Source organism: Prionailurus bengalensis, chromosome D4 (assembly GCF_016509475.1).
Source record: "Prionailurus bengalensis isolate Pbe53 chromosome D4, Fcat_Pben_1.1_paternal_pri, whole genome shotgun sequence".
Classification (NCBI taxonomy): Eukaryota; Metazoa; Chordata; class Mammalia; order Carnivora; family Felidae; genus Prionailurus; species Prionailurus bengalensis.
The window spans coordinates 83607434-83634716 of NC_057359.1; the positions used below are offsets into that span (position 1 = coordinate 83607434).

Genomic DNA, 27283 nt, shown 5'->3' on the forward strand with positions numbered 1-27283 from the left:
TTTTTATCAGGCAACTTAGAAACATCAATCAGAAAGGATAAAGTTATACATCTCCACCAGCAATTCCACTGCTAGAGTTATTTTAAAGAAATAAATGGATAAGTACCCAAACTATGTATATAAAAAGATCACTGTTTAGATTAGAAGAACAAAAAACAAAACACTAGAGGTAAACAATCAGACAATAGGAAAAAATAAACAATATTATGTATACAGTCATTAACACAATATTTTTTTGGCAATAAGATGTCCATGATAAAATATTCAAGAGGGGAAAAACATGTTCCAAAGCAATGTTAACACAGAAGCTTCTATGACACATACTACACAAATCTAGAAAAATATAAGTCAAAATATTATGCTTATATCTGAGTGATACTATTTTGTTTACTCACATTTTTTTTTTCTTCAAAAGACCAGACATTACTTACAATTTTTTTAAGGTATAAACTTGGAGAAAGTAAGAATTTGACATGGTACAGGGATGGAAAAAGCCAAAAGCAAAAGTAAAAACCCCAAGATCTTGCCAGCTGTCACCATCATGCTAAGAGCAGCAGCATGCAGCTAATTCCTGAAATTTGTGTCCAGGGGCCTGAAGGTCAATCCATGCAGGAGTCAATACTTCCAAGGAACGACAGCAATCAATCATCTCAAACAAATATACACACCGTGTCTACCACCGTCCTGAGGAGGGCCTCCTTAGTACGGCCTTCAAGGTAAAAGCATCTTTATCATGAAGTCCTCTGAGCAGATCAGCCCCAAGCCAGCTCCCACTTATCCAGAAGTCTACACTGTGGCACACAAATCACTAAACAGACCACAATAACACAGTACACATAGTGTTTAAAAAATTTCAAAGCACAGTCCCGTTGGTTTTGTCTGCTCTTCAGACATGGCAGATCGGAGTAGTCCCATCTTACAAAAGGGGAGACAGAATCTAGGAGGTGAGGAACTTGCCCACATCACATAACCAATCTGATCAGCAAATCTGGGATTTTGAACCCAGATCGTTCTGATGCTCCTTCCATTCCACCACGTGGCCTCTTACGTAGCAAAACCAAACGCGTGAAATCGAGATTAACAAGTAAGCCTGGAAACGGCTATATTTTCTTAGCTCCCCACTGCAAAAAAAGCATGCTTTCTAAATTGCTTTTTCTTCGGATTTCAGCAGAATGATTAGCACACATCTGAGTATGGTTAATTTGTGTAGTTTTGCTTGGAAATTCAAATGGGATTGAAATTTTAGTTAAATGTTTTAAATGATTAAACAGATGCCGTTCACTGTTTAGCAATGCCACTCAAGAACCTGTTCTATTTATTTTAAAACAAGCCCATTCAAAAAAATTTTTTTAATAAAAAGAACAATGAAATTAGTCTCCATTTTCTAAAACCTCTGAAGGTATTTCTGATCTTAGCTTATCAACATCAGTACTTCAGTGAGTGCGACCTTCACTTTTTCAGAAGGAATTCAGGACAAAATAGGAAGGGTATCAAGAAAATTTTACTATCGATCACTTTTACCTGTTCTGTATATTCAAAAACACCTGAACTGACAGAGCTCGAGGGCAGAAGAATTTTGTTGAAAAGCCATGAAATGTTATTTTCATAGTGTTCTTTAAAGCACGAAATCAAACTCAGCAATTCTAGAATCTATGTTTTTAGACATGCTGAAGAAATTAAAGACTGAAAGAATTTTCTAAAACCCAATGCTCTAAGTCCAACTCTTAGAAGGAACTGAAAGCCAGCAGGCAGAATTTGGCTTTTTTCTAAGAAGGTCTATGCTCACAAAATCCCAGACGGGAAAAGGGGAAAGCATTTACTGAGAGCCTTTTAGGTCCCAGACCCTGAACTCAAGCGATGTAGGTATTTCCTCTCTTTACAGGCAAGGAAACAGGCTCAACTGGCAAAAGCAATACAGTCAATAAGAAGTGGAGCCAAGATTCAAGCCCAGGTCTCGTGGCTCCACGTTTCAGAAGGGCGACTTCCCCTCCTTCCTTCAAACAAACCATCCCAGGAGCCCGCCAGGCAGAGGGCTCAGAGGGCACACTGCTGTGCAGGAGGGGGCACAATTCCGGCACTTCACCGTCTGCCCCAGCACATCACTGAGGCGCTGAGAGCCCCGCCCCGCAAGGCGGCCAAGCTGCTCCAGGACGCACCATCACTCCGAGCCCAGTGCAACTGTCGCCCGAAAGCTGCAAGTATGGCAGCCACGCCGCCCCGGCCTTAGCTTCCACCCCCGTACAACGTACAACGGAGAGGACGGCAGAATGGATCTTCCTCACTGCGTGGCTGGGAAGCTTGAAGGACACAGAAAGCAGAAGGCCTGGCACTCAGGAAAAGCCCAATAAAAACTAGCTATTGTAATTACTCTGAGACAAAGTCCCCGTCCTCCAGGAGCTATTTTATACAATCATCCTCAACAAGTTCCAGGGTTGGCAGTTTTAATGGAAACAGAGGTCTTCAAAATTTCTTTTCTCAAAGTCACGAAGTTCTGACAGGCAGCCGGAAATGGATTTCTACTGCTTTTCCCCCAAATCAATTTAACCAGAGCTTTTCAGGAAAAAAGCTGCTCCTTCTGCTAAGGAGCGGTCTGTTTTAAGTGCCCAAGGACCTGTTTGCCACTGTGGCCTGCCAAGGTGTAAGATGTATGCAGCGATAAGAGAGTAACACACAGAACATTCTAATCCATCAGTGTCAGATCTCCCAGACAGAGTGCTTACTCACACTTGCTCATTGTTTGTCAACTGGCTACTCGTCCCGGGTAAAATTCGGTGCTTTCCGCAGACCCATGGGTTGGGATCATTTTTCACTCCGTTCCTGTCTACAAGGACTAGTCTCCCGGTGTTAGTGCCTGCTCTGGAGGCCAACACTGCCAATGTATGAAGAGCTGATTTATGAATATAAAGCAATGTTGGCGCTAGGGGACCACATTCAGCCACTAGAGAGCAGTGGAGCACCTCACATCGCTCGGGAAAACCCAAGACACCGACTTGAAATGGTTTAATTGTATGCGTGCATTTCATTATAAGTCCTGGCCAAAAGCTTCCAGGCGAGGCAGGCCAAGCAATCAGACAATCTTGCATGGGTTGCTGAAATCCAGATTTGTCCTTTGTCAGCATAAACAGTTTAATTTGATGTTTTCACTCCTGAGTAAGCACTGAGTATTACATTTAAACCCCTCGTGAGGGGATAGAATGCTTCCTTTTCATCAGCAAATGTACCTCAATGTCAAAGAGTCTACCTTTTATTCCCAATGAATAAAAAAAAAAAATTATTCCATTTAATATGCTTAGAAATAGATTTTTAAAGCATCCGACATTTTCACTCAAAAACTAATGTCCCAAAAAAATGCAGTTCCTTTTCTAGATATAGTCAAAAAGGGGTTAAATTTTACTCTAAGTAATTTAAAATGCCACTTGAAGGAAACAGGGACTTTTTTTTATAACTGCAACTGCAACATCTCACTGACCTGACAGGCTAAAAACACGAATTCTTAAGAAAAGACTAAAATCAGGGCATCCAGGCCTCAAAAGTGAAAGTTTCATTAATGTATCTTTAAGAAACGCCACGGTATGAGGATGGAAATGGTTCTCCTTCCAGCAGAGAAGCCACCTAACCCTATGCTTCGGGGATAAGACGGAGGATGAAATCCTCGTAAAACAGGCCTCTCTCACTCAGTCTCCCGCAGCACTAGGCCCCCCCAGGACACCGAAGCTCACTCAGCACCGTGGGCGCGGGGCACCCACTCCTCCCTCCTGCTGGAGGAGCTCAAGGCAGTCCGAACGGACAGGTCTTTCACAGGCATCCTTCACTCTGGTCCACGTTTCAAAACAACTTCCCAAATTACAGGTTGTCCCACTTCGCAGGCCTTTCTCAAGTTTTCATGTCCCTCAGACCCTCAAGGACCAAGGACCACAGAGTTTAATCATTTGTAAGACACACCCGGCCTGAATCACCATGAAAGGTTTATCTGGTCCACAGAGCCTGTGCGCAAATAAGAAATCCTACAGGGTGGAAAAAATGCGCAAAGCACCGTTACATGTATTTTCTCACATAGTCCATCTGGGGACGAGCTGGTTTTACCTCCATTTTATAGACTGAAAAAAACTAAGTCCAGACAAGTGAAGGAACCTACCCAAAGTCACACAGCTAGTCATGACAGATACGGCTGACAGCAAATCCCTGCTCTAATGAACTCCACAGTGAAAAGTGTTCCAATGCATAAAATGCCTTTCCGCTTAGTCTGTCTCATAAGTGAAAGACCATCGAACACTAGGTTATAAGAGAATAAAGGCCCTTTTCTGTAGCAGGGCCAATTCTGGCCCACTTCTGAAACAAGAGCAGGTAAAGATGAATTAGTTAGCCTCACTCTCTCTGCAGCAGGGTTTAAAGCAAAGAAATTAAAACTCCAAGGGCTGCATTTCACTGTTCTGAGAGTACTGCCGGCAAGGGCTTTGACTTGGGGGTAGACGAAGGACTGAACTCAAGTCAGAAAAGACTTTGACGGTAAAATGTCAGAGCAGGAAAAAAACAGGTGGAATAGCACCCTACGTATTAATTCAATTTTACCTAGAGGAGACATTAAATATTTTCTTACACGGAACCAAGAACAAAGTCCACTTTAATTAGAAAAGATTAAGAGCTGCGGAGGGCTGGCTAGATAACATCCCCTGCAACAACATGATGAATTTTAAAAGTAAACATTTGTCTCTTTTTCTTACATAACGGCACCATCTATTGGCTTCATATACCACCTTCACAGTAACCAGGAATCAAGATGCATGATCCCACTTCCGTGAATCTTTGGTTTCCAGTGGTTTCGTTTCCTGGTATTCCACAGCAGCACAAATGTTAAAATATAAAATCCATGCATTGTACATTTTAAATCCTCTGAAATGCACCGTACTTAATCGAAGCAAGGAAAACTGCCAGAGAAATCTTAGTGTACAGAACTGCACACAGGGAATGTATCAGCACTAAAATAATCAAGATATCGTGCACTGAACACCTTCCCTGGGCTACGAAGAATGTTTTATGTATGGTTTCCCATGGGAGAGCTCCTCTAACCCCCATTCTACAGATGAAATCAATGCTCATGGTCAAAAGCTAGTAAATGTCGGACTTAGATCTGAGCCCAACTGGACTCCCACACTACCTCGAAAAACAATGTCAAGAGCACCAGATGCACAGAAAAATACATGGTTTCTTACAGTGTGTTCACACACAACGTGACACTGCAGCATCCCAATAACCCTGGGACCTTCCCAAGTCAAAAAAAAAAAAAAAAAGCAGTTTCTTTTTTGAAATGAGGGACTTGGGGTTCAGAAAGGTTAGGTGAGCAGCCCTGGACAAGGAGGACTAGGACTGAGCCAGGGGCTCCGCCTTTCTCTAGGATTCTAGGTTATGCCTCAGGTGGTTTACAGAAATGCCGCTCTGAGAAGTCCCTGTCTGACAAAGCCCCCAACAGCATGGGGTGCCGTCCACTGCAGAGCCCCTGACCTGCGGAAAGCAGGGTCTGAGCATCAGTCTAGGACTGACAGAGACTCATGTTTGTGGAACCCCTACACAGTCACTCAGCCCACACTATTAGGAAAAGACTCCCCAGCAATGCTGGAGCCATGAAGTCCACACGGCCTCCAAAATGACTTTTATGTAGGCCTATGAACCACATGCGGTGATGCTGAGTCCACACCTGATTTAAGAGTTGAAAATGAACACAGAAGCAACAACTGCTGGGGCACCTGGGTGGCTCGGTTGGTTAAGTATCCCACTACGACTCAGGCCATGATCTCACAGTTTGTGAGTTCGGGCCCCACATCAGGCTCCATGCTGACAGTGTGGAGCTCGCTTGGGATTCTCTCTCTCATTCTCTCTATCTCTCTGCCCCTCCCTCACTTGCACTTTCTCTCACTCTCAAAATAAATAAAGTTTAAAAAATTTTAAAAAGTAGGGGCACCTGGGTGGCTCAGTCGGTTGAGGGTCCAACTTCGGCTCAGGTCGTGATCTCGCGGTTTTTGAGTTCGAGCCCCGCATCGGGCTCTGTGCTGACAGCTCAGAGCCTGCAGCCTGCTTCAGATTCTGTGCCTCCACCTCTCTCTGCCCCTCCCATACTCATGCTCTCTCAATAATAAATAAACGTTAAGAAGAAAAAAAATTCTTTTTAATAAAAAAAGTAAAAAAAGAAGAAACATTTGTCATCTTGCAGTGCACTAATTTGATCCAGAGCAGGAAAATTTTCAAAATCAAGTCATGCGGAGATATCAAAATGTCTGCACAAAGGTTGCACTTTAGTGTAAAAATACGGAGAAAATGGCAGGTCTGAATTCCCTACTGATGTTCCAAGTTAATTCTAAGACTCGTTTTTTTTTGCCCACAAGGTGAGACATCCAGTACGTTTACTACCCTGTCCCAAATCTTTTTAATTACTAGGGGGCTCTGTAAACTGGGGCTTGAGAGGTACATTCCAGTAATTAGGAAATCCTACAACCAGTTTACCTAGAGATCAAATTTTACCTGGATGGCCTTGGCAATGACCCCAAGTCTTCCCTAATGGTGCATACCAATGTTTATTCCTTAAGTTAGTATTCCTAAATTGTCCAAGGGCCTCATTTCCAGGAATGTCATGCTTGAAATTGTATTCATATTAATTCTTATGTGAATAAGTGGGCAAAAATAAAAATTTTATATACCTTGCCAATGCCGCTACAAGGAACACTGCCAAACTAATAGCAAAAGATGGTCCCCAAGCTTCTCCTGACACTATTTCAGTTTGCCTAATAAAGAAAAGCTGGCAAGTTAAAAGAAAAAGCTAATTAATCTGAGAATTAAAAGAGCCCCCATTTTGTCTATAAAATAATATACAACCCAAACCCTTTTCCCTTTCTTAATAAAGAAAAATCAAAGAATCCTGCCTGGCTTTCAACAATCACACTAATCAATCACCTGCAGTCTCTTGCAAATTATTCTCTTAAAAAAAATAATAAACAAAACCTAAGGGGCCCTCTCCTCTTCTTTGAGAATGCACCAAATCACATTTGGTCTGGACCACATGCCACACACCATTCACAGCAATAATACGGCCAAGGGAGAAAAGTCACAGAGGCTGGGGTCCCCATCCCAGTTCACGCACACCCTGGCTGTCTACCGTGAGCACACCTCTCTGAGCCTCGATTTCTGCACCTGTGAGACAGGGACGATCGTAACCGCTTCACAATGTTGCAAAGATTCAATCAGTAAAGCATCTCACGACAGCTGCCGGCAATGCAACGGGTAAGCTGCTGACTGAACGTTGCTGTCATTACGGTCAACATCACGTCCACAACAGGTTTTAGGACAGAAGCTGTCCAAGGGCCACACCTCAAGGAACTGGATACATTCTTCTCCCAAGTAAATCCTGAGGAAAGCAAGACCTCAGAGAGGGGCTCCTGGACTCCGTGCTCACTAAGCTGTGCCAACATGTTAAAGATGCACAAGACAAGACAGGTGTCTTCTATTCCATGTAAATTAAGAGTAGCCTTCAGGCACCTGGCTAGTGGCCAATGCAAGCCCATGGGTAGACAAAATTTAGACACCCTTGTCTTACGGGTAATTTGTAGCTTCCAGCTCTTACTGTCAAATCATTCAGGGAAGAAAAAAAAAAAGAAGATTAATTACAAAGTTTTGTTATTTCTCGCAATAAAAAACTCGTAACTTAACTAAAACATGGGAATTTCCATGAAATATTCATTTTCTCACTTAAGCTACACTTAGGAAAAGCCTCAGTTCCACAGTGGATGCTAATGCTGCGTGGGACATCTCGTTCAGGAAGGCCTTCTATTGTGTCTGTAGTTTGACGTTTGGTTTATAGCTCACCCCCAATAACAACAGGTTTGAACCGTATGGGTCCACTTAGACATGCATTTTTTTCTGATACAGGGCAGCACTTTAAATGTATTTTCTCTTCTTTAGGATTTTCTTAATAACATTTTCTCCAGCTTACTCTATCAAAAGAACACAGTACAGGGGCGCCTGGGTGGCGCAGTCGGTTAAGCGTCCGACTTCAGCCAGGTCACAATCTCGCGGTCCGTGAGTTCGAGCCCCGCTTCGGGCTCTGGGCTGATGGCTCAGAGCCTGGAGCCTGTTTCCAATTCTGTGTCTCCCTCTCTCTCTGCCCCTCCCCCGTTCATGCTCTGTCTCTCTCTGTCCCAAAAATAAATAAACGTTGAAAAAAAAATTTAAAAAAAAAACAAACAAAAAACAAAACACAGTACATAATACATACAAAATATGTGTTACTGGACTGTTTACGTTATCAGCAAGGCTACCCAGTCACCAATAGGCTACTATGTACTTAAGTGCTGAGGGAGTCAAAAGTTACACGCAAATTTTTCAGGGGCACCTCAGTGGCTCAATCAGTTAAGCTGAGGTCACGATCCCACAGTTCATGAGTTCAAGTCCTGTGTCGGGCTCCACACTGATGGCGTGGAGCCTGCTTGGGATTCTCTCACTCCCTCTCTCTCTCACGCAATCAACAAACATTAAAAACAAAAGTTGCATGCAAATTTTTCAACTGTGCCCAGGGGGGAGGGGGTTTGGGGGGTGGGGGGCGGAGTGTGTCAGGACCCTCAATCCATGTCCTGCCCCTGCTGTAACATGAATTAAAACAAGATCCACCAAATTTTGGCCATTGCGGGGTTTTTCTCTCAACATCCAGCTCCCTACCCTCTCAAAAAAAAAAAAAAAAAAAAAAAAAAGAACTAAGGAAAGGAGAAGGGAGGGAGGGAAGACGACAGCAACGACTGGAAGCCGGAAGCCAGAAGAACTGGCTGGTTAGGAAGAAAGGCAGTGCGGCACCTGCCATCGCCATAGGGAGAGACTCGAGCCAGCCCTGCTCCAAAGGGAACGATGGCTAAAAGCAACTTAAAAAATGACAAACACCAAGCCAGGGCAGTACAAAAACTATGTTTTATTTTATATTCTCTGCTAAAGCGTTCCTCTTCACAACGGACTTGGATTGGAAAAAATAAAAATCAAAAAAATAAAAAGCATGCTGTCTTGGATGGTAAAACTGTATAATTTTTAAATTTTTCCTTTGATACTACAAAGTGGTTTCAGCAAATACCGTTTTTAATATGCAGGATAGAAAATCCGCACACAGGCAGTCGAAAATAGGCAAAACAAATAAATGCCCTTTGGGAATCTGTAGAGGTATTTTCAGTATTCAGAAGCAAGGCTTAATAGCTTAATGAAGTAACATCTGTAAGAGGTAAAATCAAAGCAGCCGTGTTGTACCAGGGCTGCCCGAGCCGGAAGAGTCCAGATCCCAGCTTTGCCGCAATAACAAGCAAGTTACCACTTAATCTGAGTTCAGGCCTCTCGTCAATAAAACAGCAATTGCAGCATCCCTCGCATAGAATTTTAACTGAAAATAATGTGACAGCACTAGAGCGCTAGGAGACTCTGGCACAAAGACGCTTTAAATGTGAAATGATACTGAGTTTTAAAGGAAAAAAAAAAAAAAACCAACAACCTTACCCCAATGCTTTGTGCCATTCTCTCACAGCGGACCTCAGGCCCCCCATATGCACCACAACCTAAATCATAAATCAACTCCATTCCAAGGGTACTGGAAACTGTTCATCAAAAATAATGAGTAGCTAAGGTTTCTAACGCTAAGTTTCAGATACTCTTTGATACAAGCCAGTTAGCGAATCAGAAAATTATTTCGCCATCAAATATTCACTGAGTCACACAGGACTCTGGGGCACTGGAGGCAAGACAGATTCTATGCTCTGAGAGATTTCAAACATTCGCCAAACATTCGCATGCGTGGAAGGGACAAGAGCTGGGCCGAGCAGACAAGGCGGGAATCCTGGAATGCCCCGAGAGGGACCTGCTAACTCAGCCTGGCGCAGTCACGAGGGACTGGCTTCTGGGCTAGACCCCCGATGAGCAGCAGGAACACTGGGGGCAGAAAAGGCCTTTCGGAAGGAAGGCAGCACTACAACAGCGGGGTGTAGGAGCCAACCCAGGGGAGGGCGAGAGGTACAAGGTGCCTCTGTTACAACAAAGGCCTAGGGGACAGGTAGAGGAGGAACAGGAAACGAGACAGGAAAAGGGGCCTACAGCCCAACTGGAAGGGAGGTGACCCCAGGTGAAGGAGCTAACTGCGCCACTGCAGTCAAGAACCAGGAAGGAACCGGCATTGAGAAGTCAGGAGAGGATGGAAGCCAGACGCCTGCGATCTGGTCTAATGGTCAGCTGGTTACCGAGGGCTCGCTGTAAAGACAGTGGCCACCGCTACCGTCACCAAACCCCGCCACACCCTCAATATTTCTGGCCAGATACAATCTCCATCTCTGCCTCAGACTCCCTGATGCCAATCCTCCTTCCGACAGCCGTAAGACTGCTCTAACAAGCAAACCTTATCCCATCCTTCTCTGGCGTGAAAACTTTAGATGGGAACCTCCAGGACAAAAGCCAAACAACTTGGCCTCTATCACTGAGACCCTCTCGGGCCTAGCTTTCCAGTCATACCTCTACTCCACCTTCCAGAAGGTCTTAGCTTCAGCTCTGCCCCCTGCATTGAGCACTCCCCCCACCCAGAGCACTTGCCTCACTCGTCCAGCAAACTCTGGCCCTTTAGTTCCTCGACCGTACAGGTCCCTAGTGCACACAGGGCCTGAAGTCTCTCCTTGCGGACAAGGAGCAGGGCAGGAATTCCTGGCAAATTTCTACTTACCATTCAGGTCTCTGCTTACGTGCTACGTCTTCCCATCTTTCACCCATCAGACTGGCACAAATACCCAGTGTTGGTAAGGTTGTTAAGAGAACGGCAATCTCATTCTCTTGGTGGGAATATAAACTAGTACAATCTTTTCGGAGGGCAATTTGGCAACAGCTCTCAAAAAGCAGAATGAGCTATATGGCCCTTTGCCACTTTGCTGGGCTGATCAGTGGCAGTGTGTATAGTAGGACTCCCTTCCTATTCTGGGGAACCCCACCCCCTTAGGAGTGACCAAACTTCATCAATTAGAAGCATCTCTGCCCCCCCTCCTCCCCCCCGCCCCCCCCCCCCCCCCAGCCAATAAGGAACTCTCCAGCAGTGGTGAAAGGGATGTCAGGAAGAATCCATTCCAGAAGAGTCAGGGAGGCTGAGCCAGGCCCCAGCAGCACCTGTGGCCCCAGCGCGGTCTGGAGCACTTTGTGCTCGCCTGTGGCAGCCTATGCCACAGAAGGATTTCTGACACTGCTCGCAGCCCCACATCCAGCTCCTGCCCTCCCAGCTATTCCATGAGCCACCTACTATCCTTTCCAACATATTTCTCTTTTCCTTAAATGATCCAGTAATTCTGTCGCTTGCCACAGAGGACCAGGAACAATACATACACATACCCTCATCCTGAAATTCCACTGCTAGGAATTGATCTGAAGTACAGAAATATGCATCAATAGAATAGGTTAAGTCCTCATACAGCCATATAATGCATTTCTATGCAGTTGTCATTGTGATACAGATCTACATGATAAAGAACTTCTTTTGTGCTGATAAAGAACCTCTCCAAAACAAGTTAACAGTAAGGGAACAGTGTGTTTGGTATGACTTCATTTGTGTATCTTTAATAGTGACAGACTGATACAGATACATGAAGCGGTTTCATAAAACATTATCTGGAAAAAAACACCAAAAAAACCTTAAAGGTGGTTACTTTGGAGGAGGGATACGAAACACACTTATTTTTCATGTAATATTCCCACTTGAATGTTTTGTCATGTTCGTAAATTACTATCATTAGAAAATGTTTTAATGTCACTTGCTCAGTAAGGACCTCCCAAACAGCCATTATCCACATATTCCTGCCTGTTACTTTCTCGTATTACTGTTCTTTTCCTCCAGGGCACTTAGCACAGCGCATTCTTTCAGATGAATGCGTACTTACTTTTTATTTTTTTTTTTTTTAATTTTTTTTTCAACGTTTATTTATTTTTTGGGGGACAGAGAGAGACAGAGCATGAACGGGGGAGGGGCAGAGAGAGAGGGAGACACAGAATCAGAAACAGGCTCCAGGCTCTGAGCCATCAGCCCAGAGCCCGACGCGGGGCTCGAACTCACGGACCGCGAGATCGTGACCCGGCTGAAGTCGGACGCTTAACCGACTGCGCCACCCAGGCGCCCCTGTACTTACTTTTTAAATTCCTGTCTCCCAGATGAGGCTCTAAGCTCTGAGGGCAGGTGCTGTACTGACCACTGTATTCCTGCACCTAGCACAGTGCCCAGCACACCGTGAGTGCTAAGTAAAGTATCTGATAGATGAATGAAGGTAACTTATGCTTCTTTTAAGATTCTGTTCATGTGAAGCAAAGCTTTTCCTGAGATCCTCCCATTTCCATGTGATCCCTTCTCCCTCGGGCCTCCACTGGCCTTGCTACCTACTGCCCTTGTCAGTTCATACATCTGGTTCCCTCACTACACTGCGACTATATCGAGGGCAAAGATCCACGCGTTCATCTCTATCTGTGGAGCCAGCCACAGTGCCTAGACAGAGAAGGCAAGAAATAGTTGGCACATAAATGAACAGATGAACAAACTGCAGCTCAAAGTAATCATTTACTCGTGTATTCATCAGATGTTACAAATGTCTGCTCCTTAATCTGGTCTTTCACGGTAGCAAAAGCAGACTCTGTAGAGCAAAGATCTCTCAACAGAAGTAGGCCACGTTGAGTTCAGGCTGAGAAGCATCACCCTGGAGACACGCTAGACTTGGAAGAGCAAGTTCACTGTCGACCAGGAGGGAGAGTACATGCGGCACAACCGCCTGACTGCTCACTTTCAACAACTTTTCCTGAATTCGGGATTGGGCTCAGAAGACAAATTACTACAGGTCAAAAGCAAAAGAAACCAATTTTCCCAGCTTAAAACTGAACCTGCTTTGTAACAACGTTAAATTTCCTGAATGTGATGATTTTATCAAGGTAACGTAAGAGAACAAGGTAAAGGACTCAGAGGTGGATAATGGTGTCCGCTACTTACTCTCAAATGATTCCACACAAAAAGTTAACGGTAATAAGGTCTGAGAAAGCGAGAACAAGTGTCCTAAAATGTTAACTGACACATATGAGTAAAGAGTACATATGACTGTCCATTGTACATTACTGTTACTTTTCTGCAAGTGTGAAATTCTTTTACAGTTAAAAAAAAGAAGAAAAGCAACTACTTAAGAGAAAGAGCTAATTCATCTTTACCTCCATTTAAGGGCATCAATCAAACAGGGAGAAATAAAAACAGTACTTTGATGGAGATAACAAATATATTTGAATAAAGCAGTTCCGAACAATTCTAAAATTACTGTAAGTATCTTCATTTTAAAATAATTACAAAAGACTCGCCCAGATGGTATCTGGGGGTAAATCATTCTCCCCAGCAAACGGAACATCTGTTGTCTAAAAACCTTCTAAGAGGCTAGAGAGCATGATGGAATAGCAAGGTCTCAAACTGGCAATTTCCAAACTATTCAAGGCAGTTCTCCTAGCTCTTCAGAGCCAAGATACCAAGACAAAAAACATAAGAGGTAAACAACAGCTGGAAAAATACCAGCTACACATGACCTGTTCAAATTTCTGCACCTACCCAATTTGACTCAGAAATTTAACATAAAAGTCGTAATTTGAAAATCCCAATTTTATCACTCCTTTGTGTGTAAGTGTGTGCACGCACGTGTGTGTGATCATTAAAAGCAAAAATCACTCTTGGGGCACCTGGGTGGCTCAGTCGGTTAAGCGTCTGACTTCAGCTCAGGTCATGATCTCACAGTTTGTGGGTTCGAGCCCCGTGTCGGGCTCTGTGCTGACAGCTCAGAGCCTGGAGCCTGCTTCGGATTCTGTGTCTCCCTCTCTCTCTGCTCCTCCCCCACTAGTGCTCTGTGTCTCTCAAAAATGAATAAACTTTAACATTTATTTATTTTGGGGACAGAGAGAGACAGAGCATGAACGGGGGAGGGGCAGAGAGAGAGGGAGACACAGAATCGGAAACAGGCTCCAGGCTCTGAGCCATCAGCCCAGAGCCTGACGCGGGGCTCGAACTCACGGGCCGCGAGATCGTGACCTGGCTGAAGTCGGACGCTTAACCGACTGCGCCACCCAGGTGCCCCAAAAATGAATAAACTTTAAAAAAAAAAAAAAAATACTCTTGACTAGCCTTTAGAGCTAAATACAAATGTAGAAAGCTAGTCTGAAAAGAGTAACCATTATCATAGACCAGGCATTTGACCAGATGCTTTATATACATTACTTCTAATCCTTACAACCTGGTGTATATGGCAGATATTATTGATACCATTTCACAGGTGAGGAAATCAAGGTTCAGAGAGGAATTAAATGCCTCTGATCTCTCAGAAGTTAAGAGGGGCCCCAGTCACCCTCGCTTAAAAAAAAAAGTCAATGCATGTACTAGACGTGTTCCCACCACGAGGCTTCCACTCTAACTTCTCTCTGCTGAAACCTGACCCTGAGGCCTACTTTGTTCTATTTAATACTATATTCTGACTTCCACTCCCACACTCCAAAGCCCCCTTACCCTGCGTTAATTTTTTTAACCTTTTGTTTTGAGATGATGGTAAATTCACATGCAGATATAAGAAATAATACACTGGGTTTCTATACGGCCTCGACCCAGTTTCCCCCAAAGGTAGTATCTTGTGTAACTGTAGTACAGAATCACCTGCATAACTTTTTCTCCTAGTATTTATCACTTTCTAAAATATTAATATATTCATAACAGTTGTTGTTACTGTCTGTCTACCCCCACTAAAATACAAACTCCTTGCAAGCAAGAATCTTTAACTTGTGTTCACTGCTATATCCCAAGCACCTAGAACAGGGCCTAACCCATAGGAGGAACTCAATAAATGTTGCAGAATGAATCAAAGCACTATATTGCCCTGGCTCCTCTAATGGGAAATAGCCCAGCTCTTTAAGAGACCACCTTGGCAAATAAGAGGATTCTGAAGCATCAGGGAAATGTTACACTCACCCATCGTGACATAAGGCAACTTATCAGTTGATCCATGAGGATAGATGCTGTAGAGGTGAGGTCCAGTAACATCTACTCCCCCCAAAACTAGGGCTGCACCAATGTAACCTTGATACCTGGTGATCAGAGTATGTATAAGAAAAAAAAAAAAAAAATGAGTCTACAATGCATCACTGTAACTTACCCAAAAGCTGTATGAGAAGTCAGACAACAAAAGGCTTTCTTATACTGCTACTGTTTCATTAGTGGTTACTGTTTGATGGGAACAAAATGTGGACTGAAGGAACATGAGTTGGAACACCACGATCAGCCCATACAGACTCAATTGTGTGAGGCCCTCCAACGTGCCTATTTCCTTAGTCACAGAACTCCCTTTAAAAGAGGATCATTCTCACTTTAGAGAAGAGAAAACGAACCCAAAGACCTTAAGTGCCAGCCCAATCTCTCAGAGCCAAGCTTGGCTTACTCCAAAATTTATCGGCACCCTTCCCATCACACCTCTCAGTGATTAGCAGATAAGCTACTTTCAAAGTGAACTCTGAGGAGCGGCTAAACTCAAGCTGTTCAAATTCTCAACCTCACCTCACCGCAGCCTCACAGGAAGATGGCTCATGTCAATAACACCTTCTCTTTTGAATAAACCCACAAAATTATCATCATACATATAAGCTCATATTGGGTAAGAGAAAAATATTTCATCATACGTGGAAGTGAACGGCGGAATAACTCCACAATACCCTATAAAACCCACTGCTGCTGCCCACGGGACGAAGCTACGCCTCTTCAGGAACATGGCAGGGGATACCTTTCCCACCCCACCCTACCTCTGTGTAATTGTGCACTTATCTCCTCCTCTGTGTCCTTTATCTGGTTGGTTTTCTACCTCTACAGATTGCTTTCCCTGTATTTGTTCCATTTTTTACCATTAGAATTGCTATGCTAGACAAATGTGCTAGATTTAAAGCCCTCCACTATGTGCCTTTAGCTCTTTGGGAAGAAAAACGAAATGAGCACATGCTGAATTTGCCTAATGATATAATTGTTAAAACTGATACAAATAAACACAAGAACCAATCAAAGCCCTAACTATAGACTGTCTGAGACATAACTACTCATCACGAAGTGCTCTAGGTAACCAGAATAGTCAAGTCCAATATTTCCCCCATGCCTGACTACCAAACTGTTCTTTCAGAAAGAATCTTCCAGGAGCGCCTGGTACAGCGTGTGACTCCTGATCTTGATCTTGATCACTAGGTATAGAAATTAAAGAAATAAAATCTTAAAAAAGAATCTTCCAGTTAGAAGTGAAAAATCAAAGAGCAGGAAAGGATTTTAAAACAGTCTTAAAACAGAGGCCCAGGCAGAGGAAAAGAAACAAGTCCTAAGCCACATGAGGTAATAGCAGGGTCAAGACTAGCTCTCTGGGCTCTGGGATAAGGAGGGGGAATTACCAGACCCACCACCCCCAGCAAGGTCCAGTGCCTGACCCACTACCCCAACTGCCTACCAGACACAGTGTTTACATAAAGTCAACAATAATCAGTTAGTTCCCTTCCAAGCTAAATATAACCTCTGTCTGATGTCTTTAAAAGAATCCAAAATACTTTGGCAAGTTATTGTAATCCTCAAAAACTGACCCAGAAACGCTACTTCCAGGAATCAAATTCTAAGGATATACTAAGACAGATACACAGAAATAAATGCACAAGGATGTTTACTGCAACAGTTTATGATGCCAAAAAAGCGGAAACAGATCTAGCTAAACAAACTGATATATATAGCTATGCAACAGAACACTACACGATCCAGATCTGTGTGACATTTTCTCATACACTATTTTTGTTAATTTCAAGTTTTTATTTAAATTCTAGTTAACATATACAGTAAAACTGGTTTCAGGGTGTGCAATTTAGTGATTCATTGCTTACATATAACACCGAGCGCCCATCACAAGTTTCCTCCTTAATACCCATCACCCATCTAGCCCATCCCCCACCTATCTCCTTTCACCAACCTTCAGTTTGTTCTCTATAGTTAAAAGTCTCTTGGGGCGCCTGGGTGGCTCAGTTGGTTAAGCGACTGACTTCGGCTCAGTTTATGATCTCATAGTCTGTGAGTTCGAGCCCCGCATCGGGCTCTGTGCTGACAGATCAGAGCCTGGAACCTGATGTGGATTCTGTGTCTCCATCTCTCTGTCCCTCCCCACTCCCCAAAACAAACAAACATTTAAAAAAAAAAAAAAAAGTCTCCTAAGGTTTGCTTCCAACTCTCTTCTTTTATCTCCCTTCCCTTATGTTCACCTGTTTTGTTTCTTAAATTCCACGAGTGAAATTATATGGTATCCGCCTTTCTCTAACCGACTTATTTCACTTAGCATAATACATTCTAGCTCCATCCACGTGGTTGCAAGATTTCAATGGCAAGGTTTCATTCTTTTTGATGGCTGAGTAATATTCCATTGAACATATATACCACATCTTCTTTATCCATTCATCAGTCAATGGACATTTGGGCTCTTTCCATAGTTTGGCTATTTCTCCTACACTACTGATGGTAGTGCAACTTAGTACAACCTTTCCAAAGGGTGGTTTTGGCAGTATGTATCAAAATGTTCAACATGCATACCTTTGACTCAATAATCCACTTCTAGGAATTTACTTTAGAATACAGCCTGAGAAATCAATCACACAAGTTAAGTACCTAAAGGTTCTATGTTTCAAAGGTTCATGGACTACCTTAAAACGAGCAATATTGTTAAAATTAAAAACTGGTTAAATTATGGCACATCTAGAGAATGGAATACTGCGATACCACCAAAAGTTAATACTGATGGGTCATAGACCCCTTTGAAAAACGGATTCATATTGTGGAACCCTGACCCCATAACAATGTACACACAGGTTCTACTGTTTTGGGAGGGTTACAGGTCTCCGGAACACCTCTGTGGGCTCAAGGTAAAAACCCTGACCCCATAACAATGTACACACAGGTTCTACTGTTTTGGGAGGGTTACAGGTCTCCGGAACACCTCTGTGGGCTCAAGGTAAAAACCCTTCTACTACTGGGAACAGCAATCACGATATACTATTATGAGAACAGGTCAGTTACAAAACCACACACAGGATTCCATTTTGGTAATAAATGAGCACATAAGCAACAGTATAAAACGTCTGGAAGAAATAGTTCTCAAAGGTTTACAATATCTGTGTCTAGGTAACGAAACATCGCGTGACATTTACTTCCTTCTTTTCACATTTCCACCGTAGGAATTTTTTATAATCATCGCATGTTACTTTTACAAAAATTGTTTCAAAGGTGATATTCATTTTGAAATGCTCCAAATGGAAACTATGCAACATGAACTGGCAGATGGGAAGATTAGGTTGTATTCTAGGATAGAATACACAACTATGATCCCATTTTTATGGAACAAAATATGTATTAGTAAATGGAAAAAAAGCTTGAAAGGCATACAGTAACCTGCTAGCACCAACTGCTTATGGGTAGTAGGAACTCAGATAATTTTTGTATTTTTAGTTTATCTCTTATCTTCTGTCTTAAGTTTTACTGTGAACACACGCTAGTAATAAGGAAGGAAGCAAAGAAGGAACAAATGAATGGGTGAACAAACAACTTAAAAGAGTGGGAGTACACACACCCAACCAAAACATGATTCTCCCTGAATTGTAAAATCTTTATTTTTTCCTTTGGGCTTTTCAGTATTTTCCAACCTTTTTACAATGTATATTTATTCTTTCCTATGAAAAAAAGCACCACTAATATAATAAATAAAAGAGTCTCTATATATTCAAAGAGTTTCTAGAATACAGAACCACAAAGACTTCTATTAGATTCAACTAGGAGGCTCATGCTCAGAAGGAACAGTAATACATCCAGCCATCATACAAGTAAAATAAAAAAACTGCTTAAATGAGGAAAAAGATGTCCACTTCTATTTATCAAACCCCCTTTCTTCACCAACTCACCTACACAGAAATGGGTCATTCTGGGAAAAATAGAACAGTAATAGCACCCTGACTACATCTTGTTCTCTTTCTCAGCCTCTGAATTTTATGGGGATCTAACTGTGCATCAGGCCCTGTACTAGGCATTATTGTAAGCCTTGCTTCTTTATTCATTTCCTCCTCCAGTCAGAGTCAGAAACTATTATCCTCGTTTTACTGAGGAAGAAAATGAGGTTAAGAAAGGTCAGATGAACAGCCCAAGGTCACACAACTCTAAGTGCTTTATTGAGACCTGAACCAAAACCTCTAAAGTCAAACCCCCTTATACCACTTAATTTTTTGTAACTCATTTTAAGTAACTCAACAAAAATGTAAGAAGATATAATGAACCGCAAGCATCCCGGTTAAATTTTTAAATGTTCCTCTCAAAACTTTGGTAAAATTTAATTTGTGCAAAGTAACTAAAATTTTGCAAATTTTGCAAAGTAAGTAAAAACATTAAAACATTGAAAAAAGTGAATTTAGAATTCCTAAAACACTCTAAAGAGATTAACAGAAACATCTGCTAGGTTTAGCGAGATGACTGGAAAGCATCTTGAACATTTGCTATTAACTGCAATTTTACAAGTTTAAAAATTGTTTTAAATGTAATGCACCACACAAACCACCAGAGGGAGCTTTAAATTTAAAATCAAAATCACAAAGGTCTTCAGACCTCTTGATAACAGATGTGCTTTAACAAGTTCTCACCACTGTACTGGGAAAATTTATTTGATAAGCGATAATTCTCCAGGATTACAACGATGACCATGGACATAAAAGGAAATCACTGACATAAGGGCTCAGTACAGCCAGAGCACGGATTAGGTAGATACGACTAGACTTCCTACCCATAAACTTCTAAGTCCTGGTCTTCCCACCTGTAAAATGGGAACTATGCCACAGCCCTTGCTACACAGCTACGCTGTGCCTCACAGCCACGTGCTGAGAGCCCAGGGCCATGCTAGACTGACAGACAAAGACCCACAAGTTCACAGGAAGGCAAGGGCCAGGCAAGCAGGAAGTGAAACCAGGCAAGCACCGACAGACCACAGCACTTCTCCCACTTCTAAAGGCAACATCTGCCACTCAGTTCCAGAAGATTACTGCCACCTATCATCCCACCCTCTTTCTGAATTTTTTCAAAAGAAGCCAGGAAAAATAAAAATGTTTTTAAAAAGCTAGAAATCCAGATTTTTAATTCCAATCTCCCCAATTTAGATTTATTGACCACTATAATTTTAAAGACACTGTGACCCAAATATAATTTCTCTACAAGCAGAACATGGCCTGTGTGCTGGCAGCTTACAATCTTTGCTTTCTATTCCTGCTTCCCTTTAATCTTGCAGGCCTCGATACAGCTGCTGCTGCTTGCAGCAGAGATAAAGAAAATGTTTTTTGTAAGCTGCTTAATGAATGAGGAGGACCAGAATAATAAAGGCCTCTGGTCAACTTCAAAAAGAAAAAAAAGAGAGAGAGAGAGAAAAAGAAAGAGAGAATCTATTAAAGGTAATGCAGGTCTCCAAAAGAGAAGCTAGTATTCTAACCCATGACTAAATGCTCAGGCTGTTTCCAAGCTCTGCTCTAATACACGGTCTCTCTTCTCTTTACAAGGAGCAAATGAGAAGCAAATGAGAAAAGAGACTTAGGATTTGAAAACCAGGAGACCTACACAAACGTAAAGTGATGATGTGATTAAGGAAAAAAAGGAGACAAAACTGAGAGGAGCTGTGGGTGGGAGTCAGCATGGCATGAAGGTCAGATCAGGCAAGTGACTATACTTCTGTAAGCCTCAGTTTCACTTAAATATTGATGTTAACAGTCCCCATCTCAGAGTTCCAAGGATAAAAGGAGATCATGCATAAAGCACGAAGCACAGGACCCAGCACAAAGAAACAGGTAAATGTGGGTTAATATTAATGTTATTATACCCACTCACAGCCAACTACAAATACAATTTTTTATTTCACTGCTACTTTGTCCCTACAAGAGAGAGAAAAAAACCAAGTGTCTGTGTCTGTGTTCACAAGATGAACTCAAAGGTAACTTTCTTTCTATAAACAAAAGAGGACTGTTTGTAATCCAGTAATACCCTATGCCTCCGGAAATGACTTGGTTGGTCACATGTGTTACCTTCATGGGGGAAAAAAACAGACCCCATAAATTCAAATACATAATCAAAAGCCTTCTGAAATTAAAATGGTTAACACCTGATTTCTAGAATAAAATGTGTATACCTGAATGCTTTTTCTGTAGTTTCTAGGTTCCCAGATGCCAAAAACCTAAGACATAAGAAAAAGATGCTATAGAAACCCCTATCCTGGAATCTTACCTGAAAAGCATCTGCTTCAGCATCCGATTGGCCGTCACAACCCTGGGAAGGCGGCCAGTGGAGAGAGAGTGGAGCTCCAAATTGGAAGAAATGAGCTGGGTTGTCATGTCTGTGTCTGCAGCTGTCCCAGCACCACAACAACTAAAAAATACAATTAGAAACTTAGATGAAATTCAATTACCAAAGGGCTCAATTAGAAGTGGAGCTTCTTGGATAACTTCCATCAAGTTTAGGTACACAGAGAGATGTTTTTGCGCATATTCTGCACTGTTAACTAATCTTACATAAACGTGAAACTGAGAACACTCATCTTGTTATATGCAAATATATTTTCTGCGCCTCAACAGAACATTGCAAATCATTACCTTCTGTGCTGTTACCAGACTGAGCATTTTACTACTCCTAAAAACATATCTGAGTTGTACCAAAGAGCAAGACATATTAAAAACCTTAAAATTTAACATTCACCAAGCATTTACCACCAGGTACCAGCCATTCCAAAGTGCTGAGAATAAAGAAAATATGAAACAGTCCTAGTATTTGATTGCAAAGTTGAGTGCAGGAAACAAAAGTAGGCAAAATTTATAATACCTTATATAATACGATATAGTAGCATTAGCACAAAATGCTATGGGAAACTGGAGAGAGCGATTAATTCTGATTTTTGAGAAGAGGTTTCATATGAGCTGGATTTGAAAGGATCAAATAAGAAACACTGCAAAAACAAGAAGAAAGGGCAATTCTAAGCAGAGGGACTGGCAAAAGCAAAGGTGAAAGAGCTTAGAGATGAAGCGAACAGATAGAGTCTGGCTGTAACTGGAACACAAGACGATGGCAGCGAAATACGCTGAAAAGGTAAATTTTTGTGACATTGTGCAAGATCTTAAATATCATGCTACAGAGTTTCAATTTTATTCTGAAAGCAGTGTGGAAATGTGAAAAGTCTCTTGAAATGTTTTTAAAGAAGAAAAGGACATAATCAGATCTGTGTTTTACAAACTTCAATATGGCAAAAGAACAGATAATAAAGAGACCAAAGGCAAAGAGGCCATTTAAATGACAAATGCAGGGGCACCCGGGTGGCTCAGCCAGCTAAGCAGGTGACTTTGGCTCAGGTCATGATCTCACGGTTTATGAGTTCAAGTCCTACAACAAGCTCTGCACTGACCCTGCACAGCCTGCTTGGGATTCTCTCTCTCTGCCCCTCCCCTGAGCTCTCTCTCAAGGTAAAAAACGATTTGGGGGTTTTAATCTGCTATAAACAAACAAACAAACAAACAGATAAATGACAAATGCAATAGTCCAGCTGAGAAACAAGCATATGAACTAAGGCTTTAGCAGACGGAACAGCTGAAACAGAACTGGGACCAAGCGAATTAAAGACTAAAGCAAAGAGAGAACGTGAGGATAACCAGCTCAGGTGACAGGCAGATGAAAATACCATTTAAGGGAGATAAAAAGAAAATACAAGTTAAACAACAGGTTTTAGTAAGGAACACAGTAAATTCCATGTTGGCTCTGGCAAGTTTGAAAATATAAGAGCTATTCAAACCAACTGATACTTACTAAATGTTAGGAGATATGAAGTGTATTTTTGAACAGTTCTTGTCAGCAACAACCATCCCTTCAGTTGCCCTTGTATCTGCTCCAAGAACTATGCCATCCTATTTTTAAAAACATATATTTTAAAACAAGTTCACATATACAAACCCACACCTCTCTACTCTAGGGAAAACAATGTTAGCCGTCCCGTGCTTCCCCCAAACCCTTGAGGAGTTGGTGAGATGGAGCCCCAAGTCCGGCTCTGCGCTGACAGCATGGAGCCTGCTTGGGATTCTCTCCTTCTCTCTCTGCCCCTCCCTTGCTCACGCATGTGTGCAAGCTCGCTCTCTCTCAAAATAAATAAAGTTCAAAAAATAAAATAAAATAAAATATGCCACCCTTTATCTTTAACCACGATAACCATTCTCTCTTTCGACCTTTCAACAATTTAAGGCAGGAGTTACTCTGTTCATTTGATGGGCAGGAAAGCGTGGCTGTGAGAAGTGACTTGCCCAAAGTTGGAAGCAGCATAAAAGTTAAATGGCTACATACACCTGTCTGACCAGAAATCTTGTATTCTCCCGTTATATCACCCCGCTTCCCAAAGCAGTACATTAAGACAGAAAAGTACTGGTCTCCTGTCAAAAATTCTGCAAAGTGAGAAAAGAATATAAACTGTTGATAAACGCACAAAACCTCCCGACAAATCCCAAAGGCCCTTTTCCTGACGTTCTCTGAAATATGCACCCTTCTTGACAGAGCCCAGAGAAGCGAAAGGAGGCCAAGTGGCCTGCATCCTGTAATCAGCTGTCACTGCTGCTGCTGCCGGCCTATCCCTGCTCACCTTATAGACCACCCCCGCGATGGTCGTGCCAGTCTTCCGGGCCGTTGGAAGCTTGTACCCTTTCTTCGCAAAATCAGCTTCCAAGACGGCATTTCTGAAAGCAAAGCAGAGAATAAAGCGTCGAAGGGCAGGACCACCTTGCGCCGCACTGGCACGAAGAATGTCTAACAGGGAACTCAGGAAGAGAAAAGCTACTATTCGCTTTCCATCCCTCTGTTCACCGAATCCCCTCAAGATCAGGACTAGTGTCGCGTTATTCGGCATGCAAAGCGTCAGAGAGGGGTCGCATCTCGCCCAAGGAGGCAGAGATGGGGACTGGCCGGGTGCGCTGGGCAAGCGGAAAGGCAGACTCGGCTTTGAGAGAAACCCACTCTCAGGCCCTCATTCCCCTGAGTCACACGGGCCGCGGGGCGCAGGCCGCAGGCCCCGCCGTTCACCCTTCATTTGGACTTCCCAGATCAGACCGCGGCCCAGCTCCGACCCCGGCACCGCACTCCCACTCCCGCCCTGAACCTGGCCCCGGGCATGGCCACACCTGCGACAGTTATCAAAAGAGAAACCTCCGACCGGGGACTCATAGACCGACACAGCCGCCATCTTCCCGAGAAAGTATTTCCGGAACACGGGCGGGAACTAGTAAAAAAAGAGCAGGGCACTTCCGGCGCCTGCGGCGACCTGGCCTGAAGGGGCGGGGCAAACTCCGCGCCTGGGCGATTGATCTTAGAGTTCTGGACTCCTAGAGGAGCCCGGACGTGTTTGGAGTATTTCGCCCCAAGTGGCGCGGAGGAGTAACTAACGCTGGGGGCCGGGAAAGGACTTGTCCAAGTTGGTGGCACGGAGACCAGACTCCTGCTGACCACACAAGAGCTGTGTCTACTGTTGATCAGACTCCATGGGGGTTTAGGACACAGACACACGCGAGTTCCAGGCACAGTGCCACGTCCTCCTTACACTGAGCGAGTCCTCTCAGTTCTGAATCTCTTTCCTCTGCTGCCAAATGGAAATAACAGCTATCTCAAGAGACTGCTGTGAAAATGAACAAGAAGCACATGAGAAGATGCTCAACATCATCAGTCATTAGGGAAATGCAAGCCAAAACCACAATGGACACCCGCTAGGATGGCTATAATTAAAAAGACAGAAAATAACAAAAGTTGGTGAGGATTATGGGGAACCCCGAACCCTCATACACGCCTGGTGGGAAGCGGTTCAGCGGTTGCCCAAAATGTTAAACATAGACTGAGCAATTTGTCTCTGAAGTATATACCCAAGAGAATCAAAAGCATATGTTCACAAAAACGTGTACACATTCATAGCAGCATTATTCATAATAGCCAAATAATAGAAACCACCCAAATGTCCATCATTTGGAAACAAAATGTGGTACATCCATACAACAGAATATTGCTCGGCCATAAAAAGGAATGAAGCATTGATAAATACTACAACAGGAATGAACTTTGAAAATACTACACACTAAGTGAAAGAAGCTCAGCACAAAAACAAAAACAAAAAAATCACATGTAATATGGTTCCATTTCTGTGAAATCCATACTAGGCAAATCACTAGTTTCCAGTGAGAAACTAGATTAGTGGTTGCTAGAAAATGGGGGGAGGAGAAAATGGGGAGTGACTGTTTGAGAGGCACAAAGTCTCTTTTTGGAGTGATGACAATGTTCTGGAATTAGGCTGTGGTAATGATTACATGACATTGTGAATATACTAAAAACCACCGAACTGCACGGTGCATTTTATGTTAGATTAATTTTATTTTGATTTGTAAAAGGCTGCTGTAAGAATTGAAAAATTGTACACGGAAAGCTTGTATCCCTGGCGTATAGCAGCTTTTCAATAAATAGTACTTAATATTAATACATTCATTTCATAGCAAGTAAGCGACAGCCTCGGTAACTGTGGAATGAAGTGACAGAGTCTGTCACAACTGTGTGTTCAATAAATATTTGTCAAAGATTGAATTCTCTTTCATTACTTTTCTGGGCCTTTTGTGTGGAATTAGGAAAATGAAGCCTCACCTACCTACCTCCACAGGAATCTACTGATGAAAAAGTCTGACTGTATCCTCTGGTGATTGTCAAAAATGAGAAGATCTGAGCTCTGCTCTAGAGAAGTCCATTTCCTGATGACAGAGACTCATCACCATAAGACCAAGACAGGACAGTTTGACATGCCCTGGACGCCGTGGGAGTCAGGAAATAATCCTAGAACGGCCTCTACAATATTCATCAAACTCTCTCACTCCTGCCCTGGGCCCAGCCTCAAGGGAATGAACACAAGATGAACCAGATGTACCTCCTCTCCGCATGTTAGGGGCTGAATTTTGTCACCCCAAGATTATTTTTTATATATATTTTTTATTTTTTTAATTTCTTTATTTTTGAGGGAGAGACAGAGCATCAGCAGGGGCAGAGAGGGAGACACAGAATCCGAAGCAGGTTCCAGGCTCTGAGCTGTCAGCACAGACCCCAATGTGGGGCTCGAACCCACGAACTGTGAGATCACGACCTGAGCCAAAGTCAGACACCCAACTGACTGAGCCACCCAGGCGCCCCTGTCATCCCTAGATTCTTATGTTGAAGTCCCAACCCCCAATACCTCAGAATGTGACCCAATTTGGATGCAGGGCCTTTACAGAGGGAATTAAGTTACAGAGGTCATTAGGGGGGTGCCTGGGTGGCTCAGTCAGTTAAGCATCCAACTTCAGCTCAGGTCATGATCTTATGAACCCCGCATTGGTTTCTTTTCTTTTTTTTTTTAATTAATTTTTTTAATGTTTATTTTTTTTTGAGAGAGAGCCAGATGGAACGTGAGCAGCGGAGGAGCAGAGAGAGAGAGAGAGAGAGAGAGAAGATCCGAAGCCTGGTCTGAGCTGTCAGCACAGAGCCCGGCATGGGGCTCGAACTCACGAACTGTGAGATCATGTCCGAGCCGGAGTTGGACGCTCAACCAAGTGAGCCACCCAGGCCCCCCCCACACACACATTGGGTTTTGAGCCCCACATTGGCTCTCTGCTATCAGCACAGACCCTGCTTCCGAACTTCTGTCTTCCTCTCTCTCTGCCCCTCCCCCTCTCGCACTCTCTCTCTGTCTCTCTCTCTCAAAAATAACCATTAAAAAAACAACAAGAAAAAGGGCATTAGGGTAGCTCCTAACCCAGTATGACTGATGTCCTATTAACAAGGGGAAATTTATGGGCGCCTGGGTGGCTTAGTTGGTTAAGTGACGACTCTTGATTTTGACTCAGGTCATGACCTCATGGTTCTTGGGCTCAAGCCCCACATCGGACTCTGTGCTGATGACACAGAGCCTGCTTGGGATTCTCTCTCTCTCTCCCTCTCTCTCTCTCTGCCCCTCCCCCACTTGCATTGTCTCTAAATAAATAAATAAATAAATAAATAAATAAATAAAGGTGGGGCGAGTTTACAGACAGACATTCACACAGGGAGAGCTTTGTGGACTTGAAGGCAGAAGTGTGCGATGCTTCTACACGCCAAGGAACGTCAACGATGGGCAGTCAATCACCAGATACAGTGATG

The 27283-nt window shown here is 43.1% G+C and overlaps 1 protein-coding gene across 2 annotated transcripts in view; it reads right to left on the reverse strand.

The window, feature by feature from the left end:
- PSMB7 (proteasome 20S subunit beta 7) overlaps positions 1-24382 on the reverse strand; it is a 59733-nt gene extending 35351 nt beyond the window's left edge. For both annotated transcript variants that reach the window (XM_043566897.1, XM_043566896.1), the window contains exons 1-5: positions 24265-24382; positions 23730-23823; positions 22910-23007; positions 21344-21484; positions 15008-15123 (exon numbers count right to left, since the gene is read on the reverse strand). In XM_043566897.1, the coding sequence (XP_043422832.1) occupies positions 15008-15123; positions 21344-21484; positions 22910-23007; positions 23730-23823; positions 24265-24326 (511 nt within the window). In that variant the 5' untranslated portion in view covers positions 24327-24382. The remainder of the gene's footprint in view (positions 1-15007; positions 15124-21343; positions 21485-22909; positions 23008-23729; positions 23824-24264) is intronic.
- Positions 24383-27283: the final 2901 nt, after the last annotated feature.